Here is an 18,311-nt window from a genome sequence, read left to right as displayed (position 1 = left end):
TACCCCCAACATCAAAAAAAAAAAAAAAAAGATGATATTTCAGTTCAAGTTCCAAGCCTGGAAAAGACCCATGTCCCAGCTCAAGGCCGTCAGGCAGGAGAAGGTCCCTCTATCTAAGGGGATGGTCAGGTTTTTGTTCTATTCAGGCCTTCAACTGATTGGACGAGACCCACCCACTTTGGGGAATCCCCTAATTCCTAACTGGGCCAGATTTTGAGGTTGAAAACCCCCCTCAAAAGCATCCTTTCAGGGCTTCCCTGGTGGCGCAGTGGTTGAGAGTCCGCCTGCCGATGCAGAGAACACGGGTTCGTTCCGCGGTACGAGAAGATTCCACATACCGCGAAGCGGTTAGACCCGTGAGCCATGGCTGCTGGGCCTGTGCGTCCGGAGCCTGTGCTCCGCAACGGGAAAGGCCACAACAGTGAGAAGCTCGTGTACCGCAAAAAAAAAAAAAAGAAAAGAAACACCCCCACCTTTCCCCTTCCCGCCAGGTTAGGACTACCATTCCCAAGAGCCCTGCGGGGCGTTCTCGTCTTTTCTCCCTCTCCTTTCCATTTGTTATCCAGGCCCCGCCCCACTGCTCGTGCCAGCCAATAGCGAATTCGCCTCTCGCGCCGGCATCAACAGGACTGGGGCGAGAACATTTCAGGAGCCGTGGGGGCGTGTCCTGTGGCCTCGGCTTCATCTTTTAAGTCGGAGAAGCAGTTTCGCCGTGGCAACTGGCCCAGCTAATTTCGTCAAGAGTCAGGACTTGGAGAAGGAGTCTGGCACTAATCAAGAGCAGGCGTGAGGAGAGATAATATTAGCCTTTCGCCCCGGCTACTGCCCAGTCTGATCTTCGGCCTTCTCCTGCAGGGGGTGAATCTGCTGCCGAAACTCGAGAGTCCAGTGACTCGGCAGGAGAAGATGGCGACCGTGTGGGATGAGGCTGAGGTGCGCGCCGGGAGAGCTGGGGGCTCTGGAGCCGGGGCCAGTGGAGAGACGCACGTGGCGGAAGCGGAGGCGGTGGCTGGGGGGGTTTCAAGGTCTAGCCCGGTCCCGGGGTTGGTACCGCTTGGGATGTGGGCAGGCGTCCCGACTCCTCCATTCTGGTTTTATGGGCGGGGAGTGGGCTAACTGAGGCTGTGAGTGGGCTTACTCGCAGTCCTGAGTTAACTAACCTGACTTTAAGAAAGACGAATTTGTTTTGCACAGCAAGATGGAATCGGGGAGGAGGTACTCAAGATGTCCACAGAAGAGATCATCCAGCGCACACGGCTGCTGGACAGTGAAATCAAGGTGGGCGCACAGCCCCTATGTCAGGCAGTGAAGCCCGCACACAGCAGGCCCTGGTGATCCACCTGTCTCGCTCACGTCGTTCTCGGCCTCCCTAGGCGAGGCGTGGGGACCGCGGTTTCCTTCTCGGACCAGGAAAAAAGAAAACTAAGCTTTAAAAGGGACCAGAAGAGGGACAGGGTGATGGGAAACCAGGCCTGAGAGAAGGAGTCATCAGACTGCCTTTCCCAGCAAGGTCTTTAAGTATTCCTCTCGAGAATCCTTTTAGGAAATCCCCATTTTACAGATGAGGAAACTGAGGCTCAGAGAGTTTTTGTTTGTTTGTTTTACTGTGGTGAAGTACGCAGCCTGTAACAAAAGGCAGAACCTAAAATCTGTTTGCGTGACTCAAAGTCTTGCTCTTTTCCCTTTAGTACAACTAATACTTCACCAGGAGGTTTCCACACTGGTCTCCTGTTCTGACCTCTGCTGGTTGTGGACACAGGCGCTGAGCATTCAGAGAGCCTTAGATATGAGTGAAGAGGGGCAGGAGGGTCCCCCAGGCAGCCTGGATAAGGCTCACCAATTACAAGGCCCTAGGATAAGCTGAGCTAAAGCTGAATATTTGCCTCCAATCACCCTTATCCCAGATCATGAAGAGCGAAGTGTTGCGAGTCACCCACGAGCTCCAAGCCATGAAGGACAAAATCAAAGAGAACAGTGAGAAAATCAAAGTGAACAAGACTCTGCCGTACCTGGTCTCCAACGTCATCGAGGTGTGTGTGTATGTGGAGGGGAAGAGAGGGGTCAGTGGGGCTTGGGACAGCCTGTGATGGGCCCACTGGGGAAAGAGTGGGTGGGTGTTTTGAGGCCTAAACTGCATGTAAGAGCTAAACCTCCTAGGGTTTCCTCTCCAGTGTGCATTTCCAGGGAGATACATAGGGCCTGAAAAAGCCTTGGAAGCCTCGCATGTTTCCTTTTCTACTGGTTATTTTTCCCTGGGGGTAGATGAGCTCTGCAGAGAAGCAACACCTTAGCAGAGATCTTACTAATCTGGTTTATTAACCACACCTTTGCTGGGCTCAGGGCTAGTCTGCGGAGTGAGGTAGGGACGGCCAGCCCTGCCAGTGTTGAGATTGTCGCAGCCTCAGGAGCGCTGGGCTCTGGAGAGTTCAAGGAACTGAGCTGGGCTTGATCTGAGCTTTTTCCATTCCCAGCTTCTAGATGTTGATCCCAACGATCAAGAGGAAGATGGTGCCAATATTGACCTGGATTCCCAGAGGAAGGGCAAGTGTGCAGTGATCAAAACCTCTACACGACAGGTGAGGCTGGCCCAGCCATAGGAGAACTGAGGAGGGTGAGGGGTGGATGTGGGACAGGGAGCCTTACTAAGGGCAGTAACTGAGGCTGCACCTGGAATCTTCCCTACAGACATACTTCCTGCCTGTGATTGGGTTGGTGGATGCTGAAAAGCTGAAGCCAGGAGACTTGGTGGTGAGTGGTGTCCCTGAGCCCAGGCAGGGCTTTTCCAGCGAGGTTTCTCCCACTGATTAGCTGAGCCCCTGCCCCAGGCCCAGGTCATTGTTGGTCCTGAATGTCTGCAGAGCAGCCTGCAGAGTCTGAGAGCGTGTCTGCCTGCTCTTTGATTCTTGTGTTGCCCACTCTCATATCTTGCCTTTCATTCTGTAGACACCTGTCACCCAGCCACTTAGGTAGGCCTTGAGCTGAGACAAATCTGAAGTCTTTGTGCTGTGTCCCCAGGGAGTGAACAAAGACTCCTATCTGATCCTGGAGACCCTGCCCACAGAGTACGACTCGCGGGTGAAGGCCATGGAGGTGGACGAGAGGCCCACAGAGCAATACAGTGACATCGGGGGCCTGGATAAGCAGATTCAGGAGGTGAGGGAGGCATGGCAGCCTCACCAGCCTTTTGTATTTCTCTACTTCAGTGACCAGAGCACTTTCCCCCAGTGTGCCTCTTATCCTCATAGCATCCTAGGGAGGCAAGGAGGAGACCATGTAACAGTTTAGGAGACTGAGATCCCCTAAACTGAATGACTTGCCCAGGATCACAGAAGGTTAGGGCCAGAGCCAGGACTGGAACTCAGGCTCCTTTTTCTTGGCCCAGTGTCTTTTCTGCCATATCCATCTGTTCCCGGGGAGTCCACAGCCAGCCGTGGTGGGAGCGAGCATTCTGTGTCCTCTGGATGTGGGGGAAGGAGAGGGCAGTGTCTCTGAATTGGAGTAGGAGGGTTACGGGTAGGGGTTGAAGCTATTCAGGGTTGGACTGTAGGAGCCCACAGGGCTTCACTGTCCTCACCCAGGACTTCTTCCTGGCAGCTGGTGGAGGCCATCGTCCTGCCAATGAACCACAAGGAGAAGTTTGAGAACTTAGGGATCCAGCCTCCAAAGGGGGTGCTAATGTACGGGCCCCCAGGTACGGGGAAGACCCTGCTGGCCCGGGCCTGTGCTGCACAGACCAAGGTGAGTGCTTTGGGAGGGATGAGGAGGCTAAAGCTCTGCCAATGGGCTCAGATCGAAGGGGCGCTTCTCATTGCGCCTTTGGCCTGACGTGTCGACCCCACCCCCGCCCCAGGCCACCTTCCTGAAGCTGGCTGGCCCCCAGCTGGTGCAGATGTTCATTGGGGATGGTGCCAAGCTAGTCCGGGATGCCTTTGCCCTGGCCAAGGAGAAAGCTCCATCCATCATCTTCATCGATGAGCTGGATGCCATCGGCACCAAGCGGTGAGGGGGTGCTGAGTGCCACCAAGGGGATTGTTGTCAATTCCAGCTCTCCCACCCTGTTCCCTACTCCCCCTGGGATGGTGGAGGCTCTGTTCTTGTGGTTGTACTTCTTAAATTCTCTTCTATGTAGCCTCCCTGCTTCGTTTCTTTTCCCCTGACCATCCTTTCTCCTCACAGCTACCAGCATGTTCCTTTCAAAACTTCACTCAGCAGCACCCACAGTCCCTCAACGCAAACAGATCCTGCTTTTCCTTCCTGGGCCTCCCCGTTGCTTCTTGGGATAAATGCTGGGCTTGCCGTGGCCTGCAAGGCCCCCGTGTGGCTGCCCCTGCTCCCCTCCAGCTTCATCCTGTCCCTGCCTTCCCCTTCCCTCTGGACTCCCTCCACAATGTCCCCTCAGTTTGCAGGCCCAGTCTGGTGGGAGAGATTTTGCACCTGCTGTTTCCTCTCTGGAATGTGCTTTGCTTTTTCCCCTGTTCTCCACTGGCTGGTTGCCCAGCCGATGTGTTTTCAGCCTTAAGATCTCAGCCTGAGGGGACACTTCCTCAGGGACGCTTCCCTGGGCTCCCTGTCACGTGCCAAGTCTGGGCCAGACCTTTGTATTTCTAAGTTTTAGCTCAGATATGATGACACATTCATTAGGGGCATAGGCCAGGCAGTGGATTTCGCTCACTGTTTTATCTTAAGCCCAGCACCTGATCCCAGGAGCTTCTCCAGTCCCTGACACCATTTCTGTGCTGGTCCCTGGGCTGGGGGCCCCAAGTTGAGTGAGACTTTTCCCTGCCCTGGATGGGTTGGGTTGGGCTTCTGGTGGTGGAGGAGAGGAGGGCTCTCCCTGAGCTGTGTCCTCACCGGTGTGTTGGACCTCCTGTGTGCCCCAGCTTTGACAGCGAGAAGGCCGGGGACCGGGAGGTGCAGAGGACAATGCTGGAGCTTCTGAACCAGCTGGACGGGTTCCAGCCGAACACCCAAGTGAAGGTGAGTATTGTCACTTCACAGGTGAAGAACGTGGGGCTTAGAGGTCAGGGGATCTTCTCTGTCATCTAGCTGATGGAGCTAGAATTAGAATTGGGGTCGGTGTTGAATATTCCCTGCCGTTTCATATGGACCCTGAGCTACCTCTTTGCCCGTCGTGGCCATGACTGTTGCCTGTCTGTGAACGCTTCAAGTTTCTGCTTCTCCTGTTGCTCAGGTAATTGCAGCCACTAACAGGGTGGACATCCTGGACCCTGCCCTGCTCCGCTCAGGCCGCCTGGACCGCAAGATCGAGTTCCCGATGCCCAACGAGGAGGCCCGGGCCAGAATCATGCAGATCCACTCCCGAAAGATGAATGTCAGGTGGGCAAAGGCACGAGCAAGGCGCTGAGACCTGAAGGGGCAGCAGCAGAGCTGTCTCTGTCCTCTTTGTACTGACCTTCCCCAGGCCTAGCTTCTCCCCCTCTCCATGTCCCTTTCACACCGAGCACTGTTCCACACGCTGGCCTCCATTTCTCCCCAGGTGCCCGACAGAGAATCGTGCTGGGGCCCAGGCCCCAACTGAAGGTGCTCTGCTCCTTCGGGCCCACCTGCACACACCCCCCCCCACAGCCCTCCCCCATGGTCGGAAGGTGTGCAGGCTGGCGGCCCTGTTTCCTGGCCACCCCTGCCCCAGCAGATGAACGCAGCCCAGCATGGCCCAGGGCAATCCTGCCAGGGGCCAGGTGGACCTGGGTTCAGATCTGTGTGACCATCAGCAGGTGGCGTGACCTCTCTAAGCCTCAGTTTTCTTATCTGGGACTTGGGGATAAGGGCTCCGACCTCACGGGGTTGCGGCAGTGTCAAGTGCAGTACTTGGCGCATGAGATCAGTAAGTGGCAGCAGCAGTGCTGTGCTGACGCAGGGCCCGCGCTGCTTGGGAGACAGAGAGATGGCTCTTCTGTCTCCACAACCTCCTGTTCCCCTGCCTCAGGCTGAATTCCCAGGTCTCAGGTGCAGACTTCTAGAATGCTAGCGCTCAGGAGACACTGGAGTAACTTGGTCTAATCTGCTTTGACCTACCTCCGTTCCTCTCCCCCTCGTGTGGAGAAGAGAACAAGACACAGTGGGGAAGGGAGTCGCCCGTGATGGCGGCGAGTTGACCTCGCTGCTTGACGGAGGCACGTGGGAGGACATGGGCTCCCCCACCCACTCCCGTAAGTGGCTGAACCCTGTGATACCTCCCCACCTCCCAGCCCTGACGTGAACTACGAGGAGCTGGCCCGCTGTACAGACGACTTCAACGGGGCCCAGTGCAAGGCCGTGTGTGTGGAGGCGGTGAGTGGTGGGCCGAGCGGCTGGGCGCTTCGTGCCTCCTCCCCTGGGCAGGCTGCTGGGGGCTGCTGAGGGGAAGAGGCTGAGAAGGTGGAGGCCTCTGGGAGCCGGGCTGGGGGTCTGGGGAGGCACCCTAGAGCCTGTCTGTCCTGGCTGCAGGGCATGATCGCGCTGCGCAGGGGCGCCACAGAGCTCACCCACGAGGACTACATGGAGGGCATCCTGGAGGTACAGGCCAAGAAGAAAGCCAACCTGCAGTACTACGCCTAAGGGGTCGCCTGCCACACCTGTTCTCTGGCCTCTTGCTGGTTAAAATTCGTAATAAAGGATGGTTTCAGGTTCCTGCCACCACCTGTCTGGCTTGCCTTCCCTGGGCTCTGGGTAGAGGAGTGGGGGCAGATACAGGAGGCCCCTTCCCCAGGTGCTCCTACCCGAGACAGCCGAGGGCCTCAAACGCCTTGTCGGGGTGAGGCCCTCTTGGAGGGGTGGGCGTGTGCCACAGCTGTTCCCCGGGGTCTTCTGCCTCCCCCATCATGTCCCTCCAGACCGCTCTCTCCGCACTCCCTGACCCGCCTCTCTGAGCTTTTGAGGCCTGTGGTGCTGCAGCTCTAGTATGAGGGGCCTGAAGGGAAGCCAGACTAGTTTTTCCTTCTTTTTTGAATTTTGGTGCTCTGACCCTAGGCCTCGCTTCCTTATAAAGCCCTGGCTCTGGGTCTTTGCTCCCTTGTTTCCTGGCCCCCAAGCCTCCTGTTTCTCTACACGTTCCTTTTAGCTGTTGGCCCGTTTCCTCTGGCTGAAAAATCAGTGTTGAGCAGGATCTACTCCGAGAGCCCTTCTAGGCCTAAGCGTGGTCATGCTGTGTTCTCTCCCACCCCCAGTTCTGCCGTCAGCCCCACATCCCGTCAGCTTCCTTTACCATCTTGGTGGTCCTCTTCTGTCTACCAGCCTTCCAGCTCCCCGACCTGGAACCTGACCTCGTGGTTCACCGTTCACTGAGCGCGCACCCTGAGCCATGTGCTATGCAGGTCGTGTGCATGGTTTTATCTAGTTAATCACAGCAACTACCAATAGGGTAGCCCCGCTTTATAGATGCATTTCGAGCAACTGGGCCAGGATTGCACAACTCTTAGATGGCATAGCTAGGCTTCAAACCCAGGAGTAAGAATAAAGCCTAGTTTATGTTGTGCTGTCTTAGCAGCTTTAACCACCCCCTGAATGGCCTTTCAAAGCAGCAGCCCTTTAGAACTCTCCATCAGCTCTCACTTGCCCCCTGGCAGAAGCCCTTTACCCTCCTTTTCCCATCACCTCCCCTGAAGGGACATGCCCACAGTCACAGAGCTACTGACTGCCGGCCTGTCTGGAGTTCCCCTCTCTCTAGTCCCACCGCCTCCAAGCCGCCATCCTGAGTGTCAGGGTGCACCCCCATTGCGCTCTCCTTGGTGATCCCACTGACTTCCCATCCCCCGGAGGAGCCCCAGCACAGCCTCGGAAGTGCTCTTGTTCTGGCCCTGTCCTGGGCTTAGCTGCCCCCACTCCTGCATCTCTCACCCCGACCCCCCGCGCCCACCTGCGTGAAGCTGCGAGCACCACCCTCACCCCTGACCTTGGGGTCCTCATTTATAAATGGGGCCCCACTGCCTCCTTCAGCGGGCAGAGTGCCATGACTGCACGTGCAACTGTCACCCGACACACGAGGAGCCCCAGGGCCTGCTCAGGGGAGGCGGGGACTGCCAGGACAGCCCTGGGTTCCTTCCTCGCTTCTGTCAGGCCACCAGGTCCTGGGCGTGTCACAGTCAGGTGAAGCAGAGCCCTTTTTGCTGGAAATACTGAGTCAGGCGCTCCCAGCTGAGGATACAGCCCATCCGGGCTTCGCAGCCTCCGTGATGTGGCGCGGACGCGCTGTCCGCCAACGGCCTGCTGAAGGTAGGAGAGGAAGTGGGACTCCACTTCCCCCTTCTGCTCTCTCCTAGCAGCACTGGGGAAGCAGCTCCCCCTGGGCCTGATGCTGTCTTCATTCTTAGCATATTCACTGGTGGTGAGGGTATGGTTTAGAATAAAGATCTCATTTTTTCCTTTTCTTTTTAATGAAAAATAACATTTCATAGAGGCCAAACCTGGAGCTGACTTTGTGGATGGAGCTCCCTTCCGCGGTTAAAATTACTTAGGGGACAGGCCAGGAAAAAGCCCTTGGTTCGTAGGTCTATGAGGACACCACCCTTGGGGGTGACGCGGGCTATAATGGCCTAGAGCCAGGCTTGTTTTATTGGCATAAAAAGCTAACAACAAAATAAACAAGGGCAACATGAAATGTATACCCTGTTGTGAGAAGCACCCCAAAAGTAACAGCTCAGAGACGAAGCAGGAGGCCCAGAGGGCGGGGATGACGGTGGAGACCAGCTGGGCAGCCTGCGGGAGCTGGGCCCGCAGAGCAGCCAAACTGGCCGGAGCACGGGGTGGCCGGAAAAGCCCTGCTTGACCATGGGCTCTGGTATGCAGAACAGAGGCAGCCGGTTTGTGTATATTTATTTGCATCTCATCTATAGAACAGGTATTTACAGATACAAATGGAACCACAGCAAAACTGCCGTAAAACCATTCAGACCCTCTTGATGGCTACTTCTCAAGACGCCCACGGTCAAGTAGCAGGGCTGGAGCCTGGCTGTGGAGTGGGCCAGCTGAGTACCTGGGCGTCAGCCAAGGGAAATAGCTGGGGATTATGGCTTCAGCATCCCCAGAGCACATTCCTGAGTGCTGACAATGTGGAGCCCTCGCCACCCCCGCCTAGCCCCACCCACAGTGGGACAGGAAAAGGGGCCCGAGCCAGGGGCGGGGGTCGGGGGGTGGGGGTGGTGGCAGCCACCGCTCCCTCTCTTCCTGCCCTCCGAGTGTCTGCCTGGACCCTGTGCTGGCATGAGCATCCCTGAGCCAACTGGGAAGCCTCTGGCCCGGGGCTGCTCGCTGCCCTGCTGGCTGCTGTTTGGCAGCTGGAGGTGGCAGAGCCGCTGGCGTTGCCAGGGAGCATTCCCTGGGGGAACAGAAGCTGGGCCAGGGCAAGCAGCCACGGGGAAAAGGTCTTAGAAAGCATCTCCCGGCTCCATGCTGGGAGGGGTAGGACTGTCAGTGCTGAGTGGCGCTGGGGGCTACATGAGCACCTGCCTCTCCTTTCTTTGGCCTTGGAGCTGGTGAAGGAAGGGCCAGAACACTGGACACAGCAGAGAGGAGGTGCCCCAGCCTCAGTTCCTGGCTGCCCAGGGCTGCGTGCCCATGTGCAGAGGTTCACTCCTTCAGGCCAGGGACCCATGAGGCCCCAGCAGGAGACAGCTCTGGGACTCCCTGCAGCCCTGGGCTCCTTGGGCTGCTCCCACTCCTCCTGGCGTCCTGGTGGGCAGAGGCCTCTGCTTGGGACCAGTGTTCCTGTTCCCCACTGACTCCAGGGGGTGCAAGGTGACAGGGGGCCAAGGAGAGAAGACCGCAGTGTGGCTGGGGGCAGGCGTGGGCATCGGGCCCTGGGCCCAGCACACAAGGGATCACAGTGTCGGTCTTGCACACAGTCACATGCACACCACACACACCCCGTCCTCTTGTCAGTTCGGAGGACTCGCTCGCTCTGCCTCACACACACACACACACGGTCACAGAGTCGATCTGAGTCTATTATTGCTGTGCAGGGGGTGGGGCGTCAGGGACAGTTACTCGACGAAGACCGAGAACAGCACCATCACCACAATGCCCGTGCAGAGCAGAAGCACTTGCTGCAGGGAGCGCCTGTGGGGAGAGGGGCAGGGGCTCAGGGGGTGGCACTGGCCGAGACGCCGGGGGCAGAGGCCCTGCGAATGGCAGTGCCAGTGGGTAGCTCACCATGGGTCATCTTCCTCCAAGAGGTCGGGCAGCACGTTCACCAGGGCGATGTAGAGAAAGCCGCCAGAGGTGAAGGGCAGGATCCAGGCCACAGTCTCCTCTGCAGCAGGAGAAGCCCTGACTGGCTGGGAGTCCAGGGGAGCCATGTGTACTACACTCCCTCCCGCGGGGTGGATGGGGGGCAGAATCTGGCCTGGACACCAGGGTCAGGGCAGCTGTGCCCTTTGGCTGGGGCCCCTCTGCTGACCGCCACCACCCACCACGCCCGTACCTACTCCCTTGGGGGACTGAGTACAGATGGCGAAGCAGGCGCCCAGCAGGCCCCCCAAGGCCGTCGAGAGCTGCAGCTTGGCTGCGCTCCATCGGTCAAAGCCGGCCCGGAGCAGGATGGCAAAGTCGCCCACCTGAGGGGAGGTCCAGACGATCACTCTGGGCCCCAGTGGGGCCAGATCCCCTGAGCATCTCAGGCATGGACACACACAACGAGCCCCCTGCACCCGCCCTGTAGCTGGGCCCACCCCGTGCCCCAGCCCGCATCCCCTCGGCAGGGCCCCCCGTCCTGAGGATGCTGGAGCACAGCTGAAACGGTGGCTGCAGCCTAGCAGGCTGAGCAGCTCCAGGCCTCTGTGGTCCAGCCGCCCAAGCCCACCATTGCTGGGTAGTCCCACCCCGAATCCCTGCCCCCAGCTCCACACCCACATGGCCGATCACGGGAACCCTCTGGCACTCACCTCATGGGGGATCTCATGCAGGAGGATGGCCATGGTGGTCAGGAGCCCGATCTGCAGGGAGGGGAGGGAGTCTGTGGGGTCTGTGCCGAGGGCTAGGGCCCCCGCTTGTCCGCTCATTCTACAAACATTTACTCTGCTCTGGGTGCCCTGGCTGGGTACCATCTGGCTGCTAGAAATATCGCAGCGAATAAAACAGACAAGGAACCTGCCCCCAAGAAGCTAACAGCCTGGAGTGGAGAGGCAAGGATTGAGTAAACAGACAAAGAACCATGTGATTACACACCATGACAGGTGCTATGGGGAAAGGATGGACTGGGTGCCATGGGACATGATGGGCCTAACTGAGATGAGGGGTCAGCAAAGGCCTCCTTGAGAGCGTGCACTTCAAGCTGAAGCCTGAAGGATGAGGGGCTGGCAGTTCAGAGGGGAAGAAAAAACATTCCAAGCAGAGGCAACAGTGAGTTGGAGGCTACCAGAGGGGACAGAGGTTGGCCAGTTCAAGAGTAGGCAGACCCTGGGGCCAAAGCGCAGAGGGCAGAGGGAGGAGGTGGGTGGGGAGAAGCATCTAGAAGCAGGCAGGGGCCAAGCATAGCAGCCTGGCAGAGGACTGTGATCCCAACAAGGAGTGTTCGCAGCAAGAACAGACCAGTCGGTGGTGGAGACAGAAGGAGGCCGTGTCCAGGAGAGCAGCAGGGAGGCGTGGATGAGGGTGCTGTGATGGAGGGAGCAAGGAGATGCCTGGGGACCTATTCTGGAGGCGGAGCCCACTGGTTAACGCAGGCACCACCCTTCCCACCGAAGGGCCTGGGTCCCACTGCCCCAGCCCCACTCACCTTCTTGCTCACAAGGAAGCTGGCAGCCACAGCCAGCCCGTGGGTGAAGTTGTCTATGGTGTTGGCCAGCAGGTTGAGATAGCCACTGACCTGGGCGAGGGGAGAGAAAGCTGGGTTGAACCGGGCAGACAGGGCTGAGTTGGGCCGGCCACTTGGGGTGGGGCGGCTGCAGGAGGAGGGGGCCCTGGGCGGGCCACTCACTTTGATGTTCCGGACCACGGCGCTCAGGCCGGGCCCTGCAGCTGGCTGGGCCAGATGGTGGCCTCCACTGAGCGCGGCCGCAGCTGCAGGGTCTTTGCTGGGGGCCTAGGGCCAGGAGAAGGAGGGAGACGTGACATTAGATGCCCCCCACTCGGCCAGGGTGGACAGAAAGGGAGTGGAAGATGGAGAACAGCTCAAAAGGGAACACCCCTTTTACCTGGCCGGGCTCTGCTGCCCAGTCAGCCGGGCGCCCCCAGACCCAGCAGGCCCTCTGCCTCCCGCACTGCTCTCACTGAGAACAGGCCACGGCGGGCTGATGCCCAGGTCCTTCCAAACAAGCCGGCCCAGCCTCCCGGAGCTCCCAGGAGAGGGCCGAGAGACCCTCTTTTCAGGGCTTGGCTCAGAACTTGGGCCTCCAGGCCCTGGCACCACCACAGAGCAGAGGCTGACCTGTGTAGCCTCTGGGGTTTTGGGCTCACCTGGCTAGTCTCCTCCTCCTTGCTGTCCAAGAACATCTTCTCCAGCGCCAGGAAGGTCAGGAAGCCAGCAATGACCCACAGTCCCAGTTGCTGTTGCTGCTGCAGGCTCTGCCCCTCACCACCTGCAGGGGGCAGCACTGACACACCAGGCCAAGCCAGGGCATAGAAGGGGGGCTACTTGGGATGGGACCTAGTCCAGGGCAGTGACAGGGGCAGGGTGCCAGGACTGGCTGGTGGGGCATTTGGGCCCCAGGAACTCCCATAGGGACCAGGGCACTGGGACCAGGACAAGTTCCCTGCCAGACGTCCAGAACCCCCTCACAGTCATTCTGCAGAGCAGGCAGGGCCTAGGCCATCCCTGGGCCTGGGCACCAGTTCCCACCTATCGCCTGCCACCCTCCTGCCCCCGGCCTGTGGTCTCACTCACCAGGGCTGGCACTGTACGTGTAGGCCCACGCCTCGGGCAGCAGGTGGAGAAACACATTGCCCAGGAGTCCCCCCAAGGCAAAGCTGAGCAGCTGCTTCAGGCGCCGGGCCCCAGCTACAAGGCAGAGATGTGGGACCTGGGAACTGGGGCACCAGAGCCCCTGGCCTGACCTCTGCCCCACCCAGCTTACTGGGCTCCTAGTGTGGTCCCAACCAGACTGCAAGTCTCCAGAAGGCTGGACATGGGCTGCTGGCCTTCCTGGGTCCCCAACCCTTCAGTCCCAGTAAGGGCTGGTGCCCAGCAGGAATACACCACGACCTGCAGGCCGACTGTGGAGCCACTACTGCTTCAGGGTTAAGAGACTGGGCTTGGGAGCCTGACAGGTCCCAGCTCCCCAACGCACCAGCTGGTAACCTTGGGCAGATTACTTCTGGGACTCAATTTCATAATCTGTAAACTGGGGACAATTGGATCTATCTGATAGGGATCTTGTGTGAATTAAACCAGCGGTCCCCAACCTTTGTGGCAACAGGGACCGGTTTCGTGGCAAACGATTTTCCCACGGATGGGGGTGGTAACGCGAGCGAGGGGGAGCGGCCGATGAAGCTTCGCTCGCTCGCCCACCGCTCACCTGCTGTGCGGCCCGGGGGTCGGGGACCCCTGAATTAAACAACAATACATACAGCAAGTGCTTATGAAGTGGGAGTGTTTCTCTTCTCAGCCACTGTTACTCTCAGAAAAGTGGCAGAGATGTGAGGACTTGCGCGGACGTGCAACATCCAGAGTTAGAAGTGCCCTGAGGGGGCCTTTGGTTTGATAGACAAACTGAGGCCCAGAGGAAGAGGCAGCTTGGTGGTGGGGTGGGGTCCCAGGGGGAAGCTGCTGCTTCCAGGCTGTGTGCCCTTGGGCTCCTCCAAGAACTTCTCTGTGCCTGTGCTTCCCCATTTGTAAAATAGAGCTAATAATCCAAGTCCTCCCTAGGTGGACCTCTCAGGGATGCTATGAGAGGGGCTGAACTGATACACAGGCCAAGACAGCAGAAGAGGGCCCTGTTCACAGCTGGGGCACCGGCTCTCAGCCCAGTGCCTGGCACAGTTGCGTTCATAACCATCTGTTGAATGAACAGTTCCTGGAGCCTGGCAGGCAGCACGAGCCCCTGGGGGACCCTCATTTCAAAGATTCCCGGGGCCTGGTCCAGACCTACTATGTCATACTCTTGGGTGGGGGTGACAGGCACCTGCATTTTTAGCAGCTCCCCATCTGATCTTCTTTAGCTTTCATTATAGCATGTCACCTATGGACACATGCGCAGCCAAGGAAAAGCCTTTGCCAGGCCTGCACCCACCTCCCAGCGCCCCTCTCCAGAGGCAGGCCAGCTACCAGCCTCTCGCGTGTTCTTGGGTGAGGCCGCCCCAGGGGCTCTGGGTCTGAGCGCCCTCTTGCACTGTGAGCAGGGACTGAAGCGAGAGGCAGCGCGATGCCCAGCACTGGCTCGCGAACACGGAGCCCCGTCCCTGCACCGGGGCCGTCTCCTAAGTGCTTTGCCGACGTTAGTTCATTTAATCGTCACAATAACACCTATGAGGTAGATACTATTATTATCCTCATGTTTAAGGTTGGGAGCTTAAGGCAGAGAGAAGTTAAGGAACTTGCCCAATACCACCCAACTGGTAAGTGGCAGAGCCAAGATTTGAACCAGGCAGCCCGGCATCCGATTTCCAGCCTTGTTTCTTGCTTCACAGTGAATGTTTGCTGACTTTCATCTTTCAGAATAAACAGATGCACAAACGAATGAACAAATGAGCACGGCGCACGCTGGCTCACTGGACCAAGGTGAGGAATTGTGCTGGGTCCCCACCTTCCACCACAGACACACTGCCACTCGGGACCAGAGACCCGGCTCTCCCAGGAAGAGCAGCAGCATGTTTCCCGCGCCATTGGCTGCCCCTCGGTGCCAGAGGAGGGTCACTCACCTTCTGAGCGCAGCGTGGTCCCCATCTCCAAGGGAATGACGAGCAATGGGAAGACCCCGCTGAGCCCCACCATGAGTGAGCCCAGGAGGGAGCAGATCCACGTGTCCAGCCGCTCTCCACTCAGCAGGGCCCCCCAAGACTCACTTTCCTTATTGTCCAGGCGACAGGCCGCTGCCACCCCCCGGCTCCGGAAGGCCTGCTGGGAACCCCCAGCCCCTCCCAGGAGCTCCAGGGCAAGAGCAGCGAGGAAGAGGAGCCTCTGTCCCGCCATGCCACAACCAGGGCAGGGACATCCAGGCATGCCACGTGCTGAAAAACACAAAGGCCACTTACGTGAGCTGCCACCCTTGGCCGCACACCTGCTTAGGAAACGTGGCATCTTAACCCTCCCCCCACTCCCAGCGGCCATGGCACCTGCCCTCCTGCTTGCCTCCCCCAGGGCCTCTGAGGATCCCAATGATGGGTGCACAGAGCAAAAGGGCTCTGCTCCGCCACACCCCACTCCCAAGGAGCACACATTTTTTCCTTGGGAACCAGTTCCAGGCTGTGTGTCAGCCTGTCCGCCTGAGGCTAAACTTTCCTTAATGACAGGGTGAGGCGCTGGCTGGGTTCCCCTCAGACACCGGTAGGCCTGGCCCAGCTGGGTGTCTGGCTGCCAGGGGAGGCTTCGCTGCCAGGATGCGCCCCAGTGAGGACACCCCCAGGGATGGCGGCCAGCACAGTCTAGCTTGATGGGGCAATGTTAGGAGGTGCAGGTGGGGAAACCAAGCAGCTGAGCTAGTTCAAGACCATCAGGGCTTTTTCCTAGGAAATGAGTCCAATATCGCTGGGGCACGGAGACAGCCAGGAGGTGGGAATGAAGAGAGAGGATTCTTCAGCTAGGAGCTGCCTCACAGATGTGCAGAGCACAGGCTTTGAAGACCCGCCCTTGACTTTGTGCTCTGCATTTACAGCTGCTTGACTGCGGACAAGTCCCTAGAGCCCTTCTCTGAGCCTCAGTCTCCTCGTCTGTAGCAGGGAGATGAGTATTGCCTCCCTCACACAGTGGTGAAAATGAGATGAGCTTGCTAATTAGGTGAGTGTGCCTGGCATGGAGGAGGCACAGAGAACCCTCCTTATGTTGCGGGAGCCCAGGAGCACCAGGCAGCAAGAGTGTACCCAGCAGGCGGATCACAGGATCTGGATGTGAGTCAACCAAGACGGAAGTTCAACCTGGAAACTCAGGCATGAGGTTTAAATGTGGTCTGCCCTCCCTCATGCTGGCTGTGACCTTGAGCCAGTGATGTCCTTGCCTCAGTTTCCTCATCTGCTGATGGAGGTGGGAGGGAGGGAAAGCAGCTGGAAAAGATGCTCGGGTCTAGGACCTCCGGGCCTTAACGGGACCGATGAAACCCTCTGGGCTCCACTGGGGACCAAAGGCAGGACTGCGCCAGGCCGGACTTGGAGGCAGAGGCGGGTCAGGGGACAAGTTTGAGGAGAGGGGAGGGGACAAGTTTGGGACAGGAGAGGGGGTACCGAGAGAGTCGGAGAGCAGAGGGAAAGCAGAAGCAAGAGCGGGAGAGCCAAGAGTGAGAGAGCCAGAGACGGAGGCGGAGGGAGAGGGAGAGATGGGGAGCGACGCGTGGGGAGACAGGGGAGAAGAGCCCAAGGAAGTTTAACTCCCGGGCTCTGGGCGAGAGGCCCAGGTCTGATCTGGACAGGCCGGGTCGGGGGCAAGGGGATCGGCAGAGTCCGTCTCGTCAGGGGCTCTGGCCCTGGGGGTGCGGCGGTCACTCACCGTGCGGCGGCGACGGCGGCGGAGGCGCTCCGGACGGCCCCGGCCATCCAGCTGCGGCACAGCGCCCCGCCCCGGCTCTGCCCCGCCCGGCCTGTCCGCCCGGCCCCCGGCCCGGAGCCGCCCCCAGCGTGCGGCCACGTCACACGGGACCTGTCCGGAACCCGACGCACCGAACGCCGCGGGGTCGTGGGGAGCGGCGGTGGGAGAGCGCTTCCGCCTCGATGCCATGGGGGACCCGGGAGGCTGGCGCACTTCCGCTCGGGCGGGCCCGGGACGGCGGGGAGGGTCGGGCGGAAGTGGGGGCCCCGCGGGCGCCCAGCACAGTCCGGCTGCGCAGGGCGGAGACGGCGGCCCCGCGGTGACCGCGAGCAGTTGGGTGGCCGCGCTTGCGGGTCTGCCCGCCGCTTCCTCTCTCGGGAGGCAGTCCCAGCCGCGGCCGCACGGGGGCGCGCTTTGCTGCCAGACTGCGCCGTCCCGGGACGGGGACTGGGTAGGAGGATGGCTGTGGCGCTCCTGCTCTGAGTCAGCCCAGCCTGGCTCCTCCATGAGCAAGGGAAAGGGGAAGTGCCTGCCGCAGGGAGGGGCCTAGCCCCGGGAACCTCAGAAGAGGGAATTTTATTCTTACTCATCGAATTATTTTTATGCTTTGGTTTTTCACTGGGAACCTCAGGCCTTTGTCTCCAGGGCTTGTAACCCTTTGGAGTCCAATGCACGGTGGCCTGACATTGCTGCTGGTAACCCCAAACCTGGGGGAGTAAAGGCTCTGTGCTTCCCTCACCTCAGACTGGGGCAGCAAACAATAGCATTATTGTAACTGCAATTTACTGAGCACCTACGACGTGCCATTCACTCTGCGTGTATTGTCTCCCTGAATCCTCAGTCTATCCCATTGAGATGGACACTGTTAGCCCAGGGTCACACAATAGCACAGATGGCAGAAGCACGATTCAAACCTGGGTGTCCTTGAACCCAGAGCATGTGATAGCACTTCTCACTTATAGGGTCATGGGAACCTGCCTTGGCATTTACACTTTGCATTCTTCTCAGCCAGGACCATATAATACTCAGCAAGGGGCACTTGGGTACTCACTGGGGCAGAGACTGTGACAGGGTGGGAGTCTCCCAGCCTCTGACCCTCATCTGCCTCATGCGGTAATTCCTTCGTCCGTCCTGTGTCACTCTCCCTTACCAGGGGCTCTGAGGGCACAGGGCTCTCACAGGCTGCACCAGTTGCCCGATTCCACCTCACACTCCAACATCTGCCCTTCCTAGACCCCCAACTCCTACCAGGCGGGATCAGCTTTCCTCTGAAAGCCCCGTGTCTGCCTCACCCACCAGGCCCATAGGTCTACAGGGACGCCCTCCTGTTCTGCTCCCTGAGTTCTGAAGTGGAAGCCCTGTGCTGGTTACTTTGCAAAGGGAGGAAGACACTTAGGGATGCTGCTCAGGGATCTCTAAGGTGTGCCCCCCCATATATGCAAATCACTCCATCATATGCAAAGCACTTCACAATATACAAATGATTTCACAATAACACAGTCAGCATTCCTGCCTCTAGGAGCTGAGGGCTGCTGGCCACCAGCAAGGGGATGGGCAAGACCCAGCTAGAAACACCACTTGCTGCCTTCTCACTGCTCTTTCCTCTCACCTGGCCCGGAATTTCCACCATCAGACTCCCTAATGTACTGGGGGGTGGGGATGGGACTCTAGAGGATGACCATGAGCCGGGAGGGCCAAGTAGAAA

General features: G+C 58.8%; 2 protein-coding genes across 3 annotated transcripts; one reads left to right on the top strand and one right to left on the bottom strand.

Moving 5' to 3' along the window:
- Positions 1-671: 671 nt before the first annotated feature.
- Positions 672-6,636, top strand: PSMC3 (proteasome 26S subunit, ATPase 3). Its single transcript, XM_029209620.1, has 12 exons — positions 672-933; positions 1,195-1,278; positions 1,905-2,030; positions 2,472-2,576; positions 2,686-2,748; positions 3,016-3,153; positions 3,595-3,738; positions 3,851-3,999; positions 4,881-4,977; positions 5,192-5,337; positions 6,210-6,291; positions 6,448-6,636. Exons 1-12 carry the CDS (start codon positions 907-909, stop codon positions 6,556-6,558), a joined length of 1,272 nt encoding a protein of 423 aa, XP_029065453.1. The 5' UTR covers positions 672-906; the 3' UTR covers positions 6,559-6,636.
- Positions 6,637-8,363: 1,727 nt separating this feature from the next.
- Positions 8,364-16,732, bottom strand: SLC39A13 (solute carrier family 39 member 13). 2 transcript variants are annotated; one of them, XM_029209655.1, is made up of 10 exons: positions 16,568-16,732; positions 14,791-15,099; positions 12,818-12,931; positions 12,391-12,512; positions 11,912-12,016; positions 11,711-11,800; positions 10,878-10,928; positions 10,418-10,550; positions 10,147-10,246; positions 8,364-10,053 (listed from the first exon to the last, which is right to left on the bottom strand). In XM_029209655.1, the coding sequence occupies exons 2-10, from the start codon at positions 15,089-15,091 to the stop codon at positions 9,978-9,980; spliced, it is 1,092 nt and encodes a 363-aa protein (XP_029065488.1). In that variant the 5' UTR covers positions 15,092-15,099; positions 16,568-16,732; the 3' UTR covers positions 8,364-9,977. The 2 variants fall into 2 exon arrangements, with proteins under 2 accessions (XP_029065488.1, XP_029065489.1); XM_029209656.1 differs by lacking the exon at positions 10,147-10,246.
- Between the last annotated feature and the right edge of the window lie 1,579 nt (positions 16,733-18,311).

This window comes from Monodon monoceros, unplaced genomic scaffold (genome assembly GCF_005190385.1).
Source record: "Monodon monoceros isolate NGI ecotype Baffin Bay Population unplaced genomic scaffold, NGI_Narwhal_1 Super_Scaffold_7, whole genome shotgun sequence".
NCBI classification, from domain to species: domain Eukaryota; kingdom Metazoa; phylum Chordata; class Mammalia; order Artiodactyla; family Monodontidae; genus Monodon; species Monodon monoceros.
The sequence above is the reverse complement of the archived record's forward strand: the minus strand, read 5'-3'. Positions and strand labels throughout refer to the sequence as shown.

Excerpts from the sequence above, each read along its gene's own strand:
- PSMC3 (XM_029209620.1), top strand. The coding sequence starts at position 907 with ATGGCGACCGTGTGGGATGAGGCTGAG. Across the intron at positions 934-1,194 it reads CCGTGTGGGATGAGGCTGAG|CAAGATGGAATCGGGGAGGA; the intron begins GTGCGCGCCGGG and ends TGTTTTGCACAG. Across the intron at positions 4,000-4,880 it reads GATGCCATCGGCACCAAGCG|CTTTGACAGCGAGAAGGCCG; the intron begins GTGAGGGGGTGC and ends TGTGTGCCCCAG.
- SLC39A13 (XM_029209655.1), bottom strand. The coding sequence starts at position 15,091 with ATGCCTGGATGTCCCTGCCCTGGTTGTGGCATGGCGGGACAGAGGCTC. Across the intron at positions 10,929-11,710 it reads GCTTCCTTGTGAGCAAGAAG|ATCGGGCTCCTGACCACCAT; the intron begins GTGAGTGGGGCT and ends CCCTCCCTGCAG. Across the intron at positions 10,551-10,877 it reads TGCATGAGATCCCCCATGAG|GTGGGCGACTTTGCCATCCT; the intron begins GTGAGTGCCAGA and ends ACCTCCCCTCAG.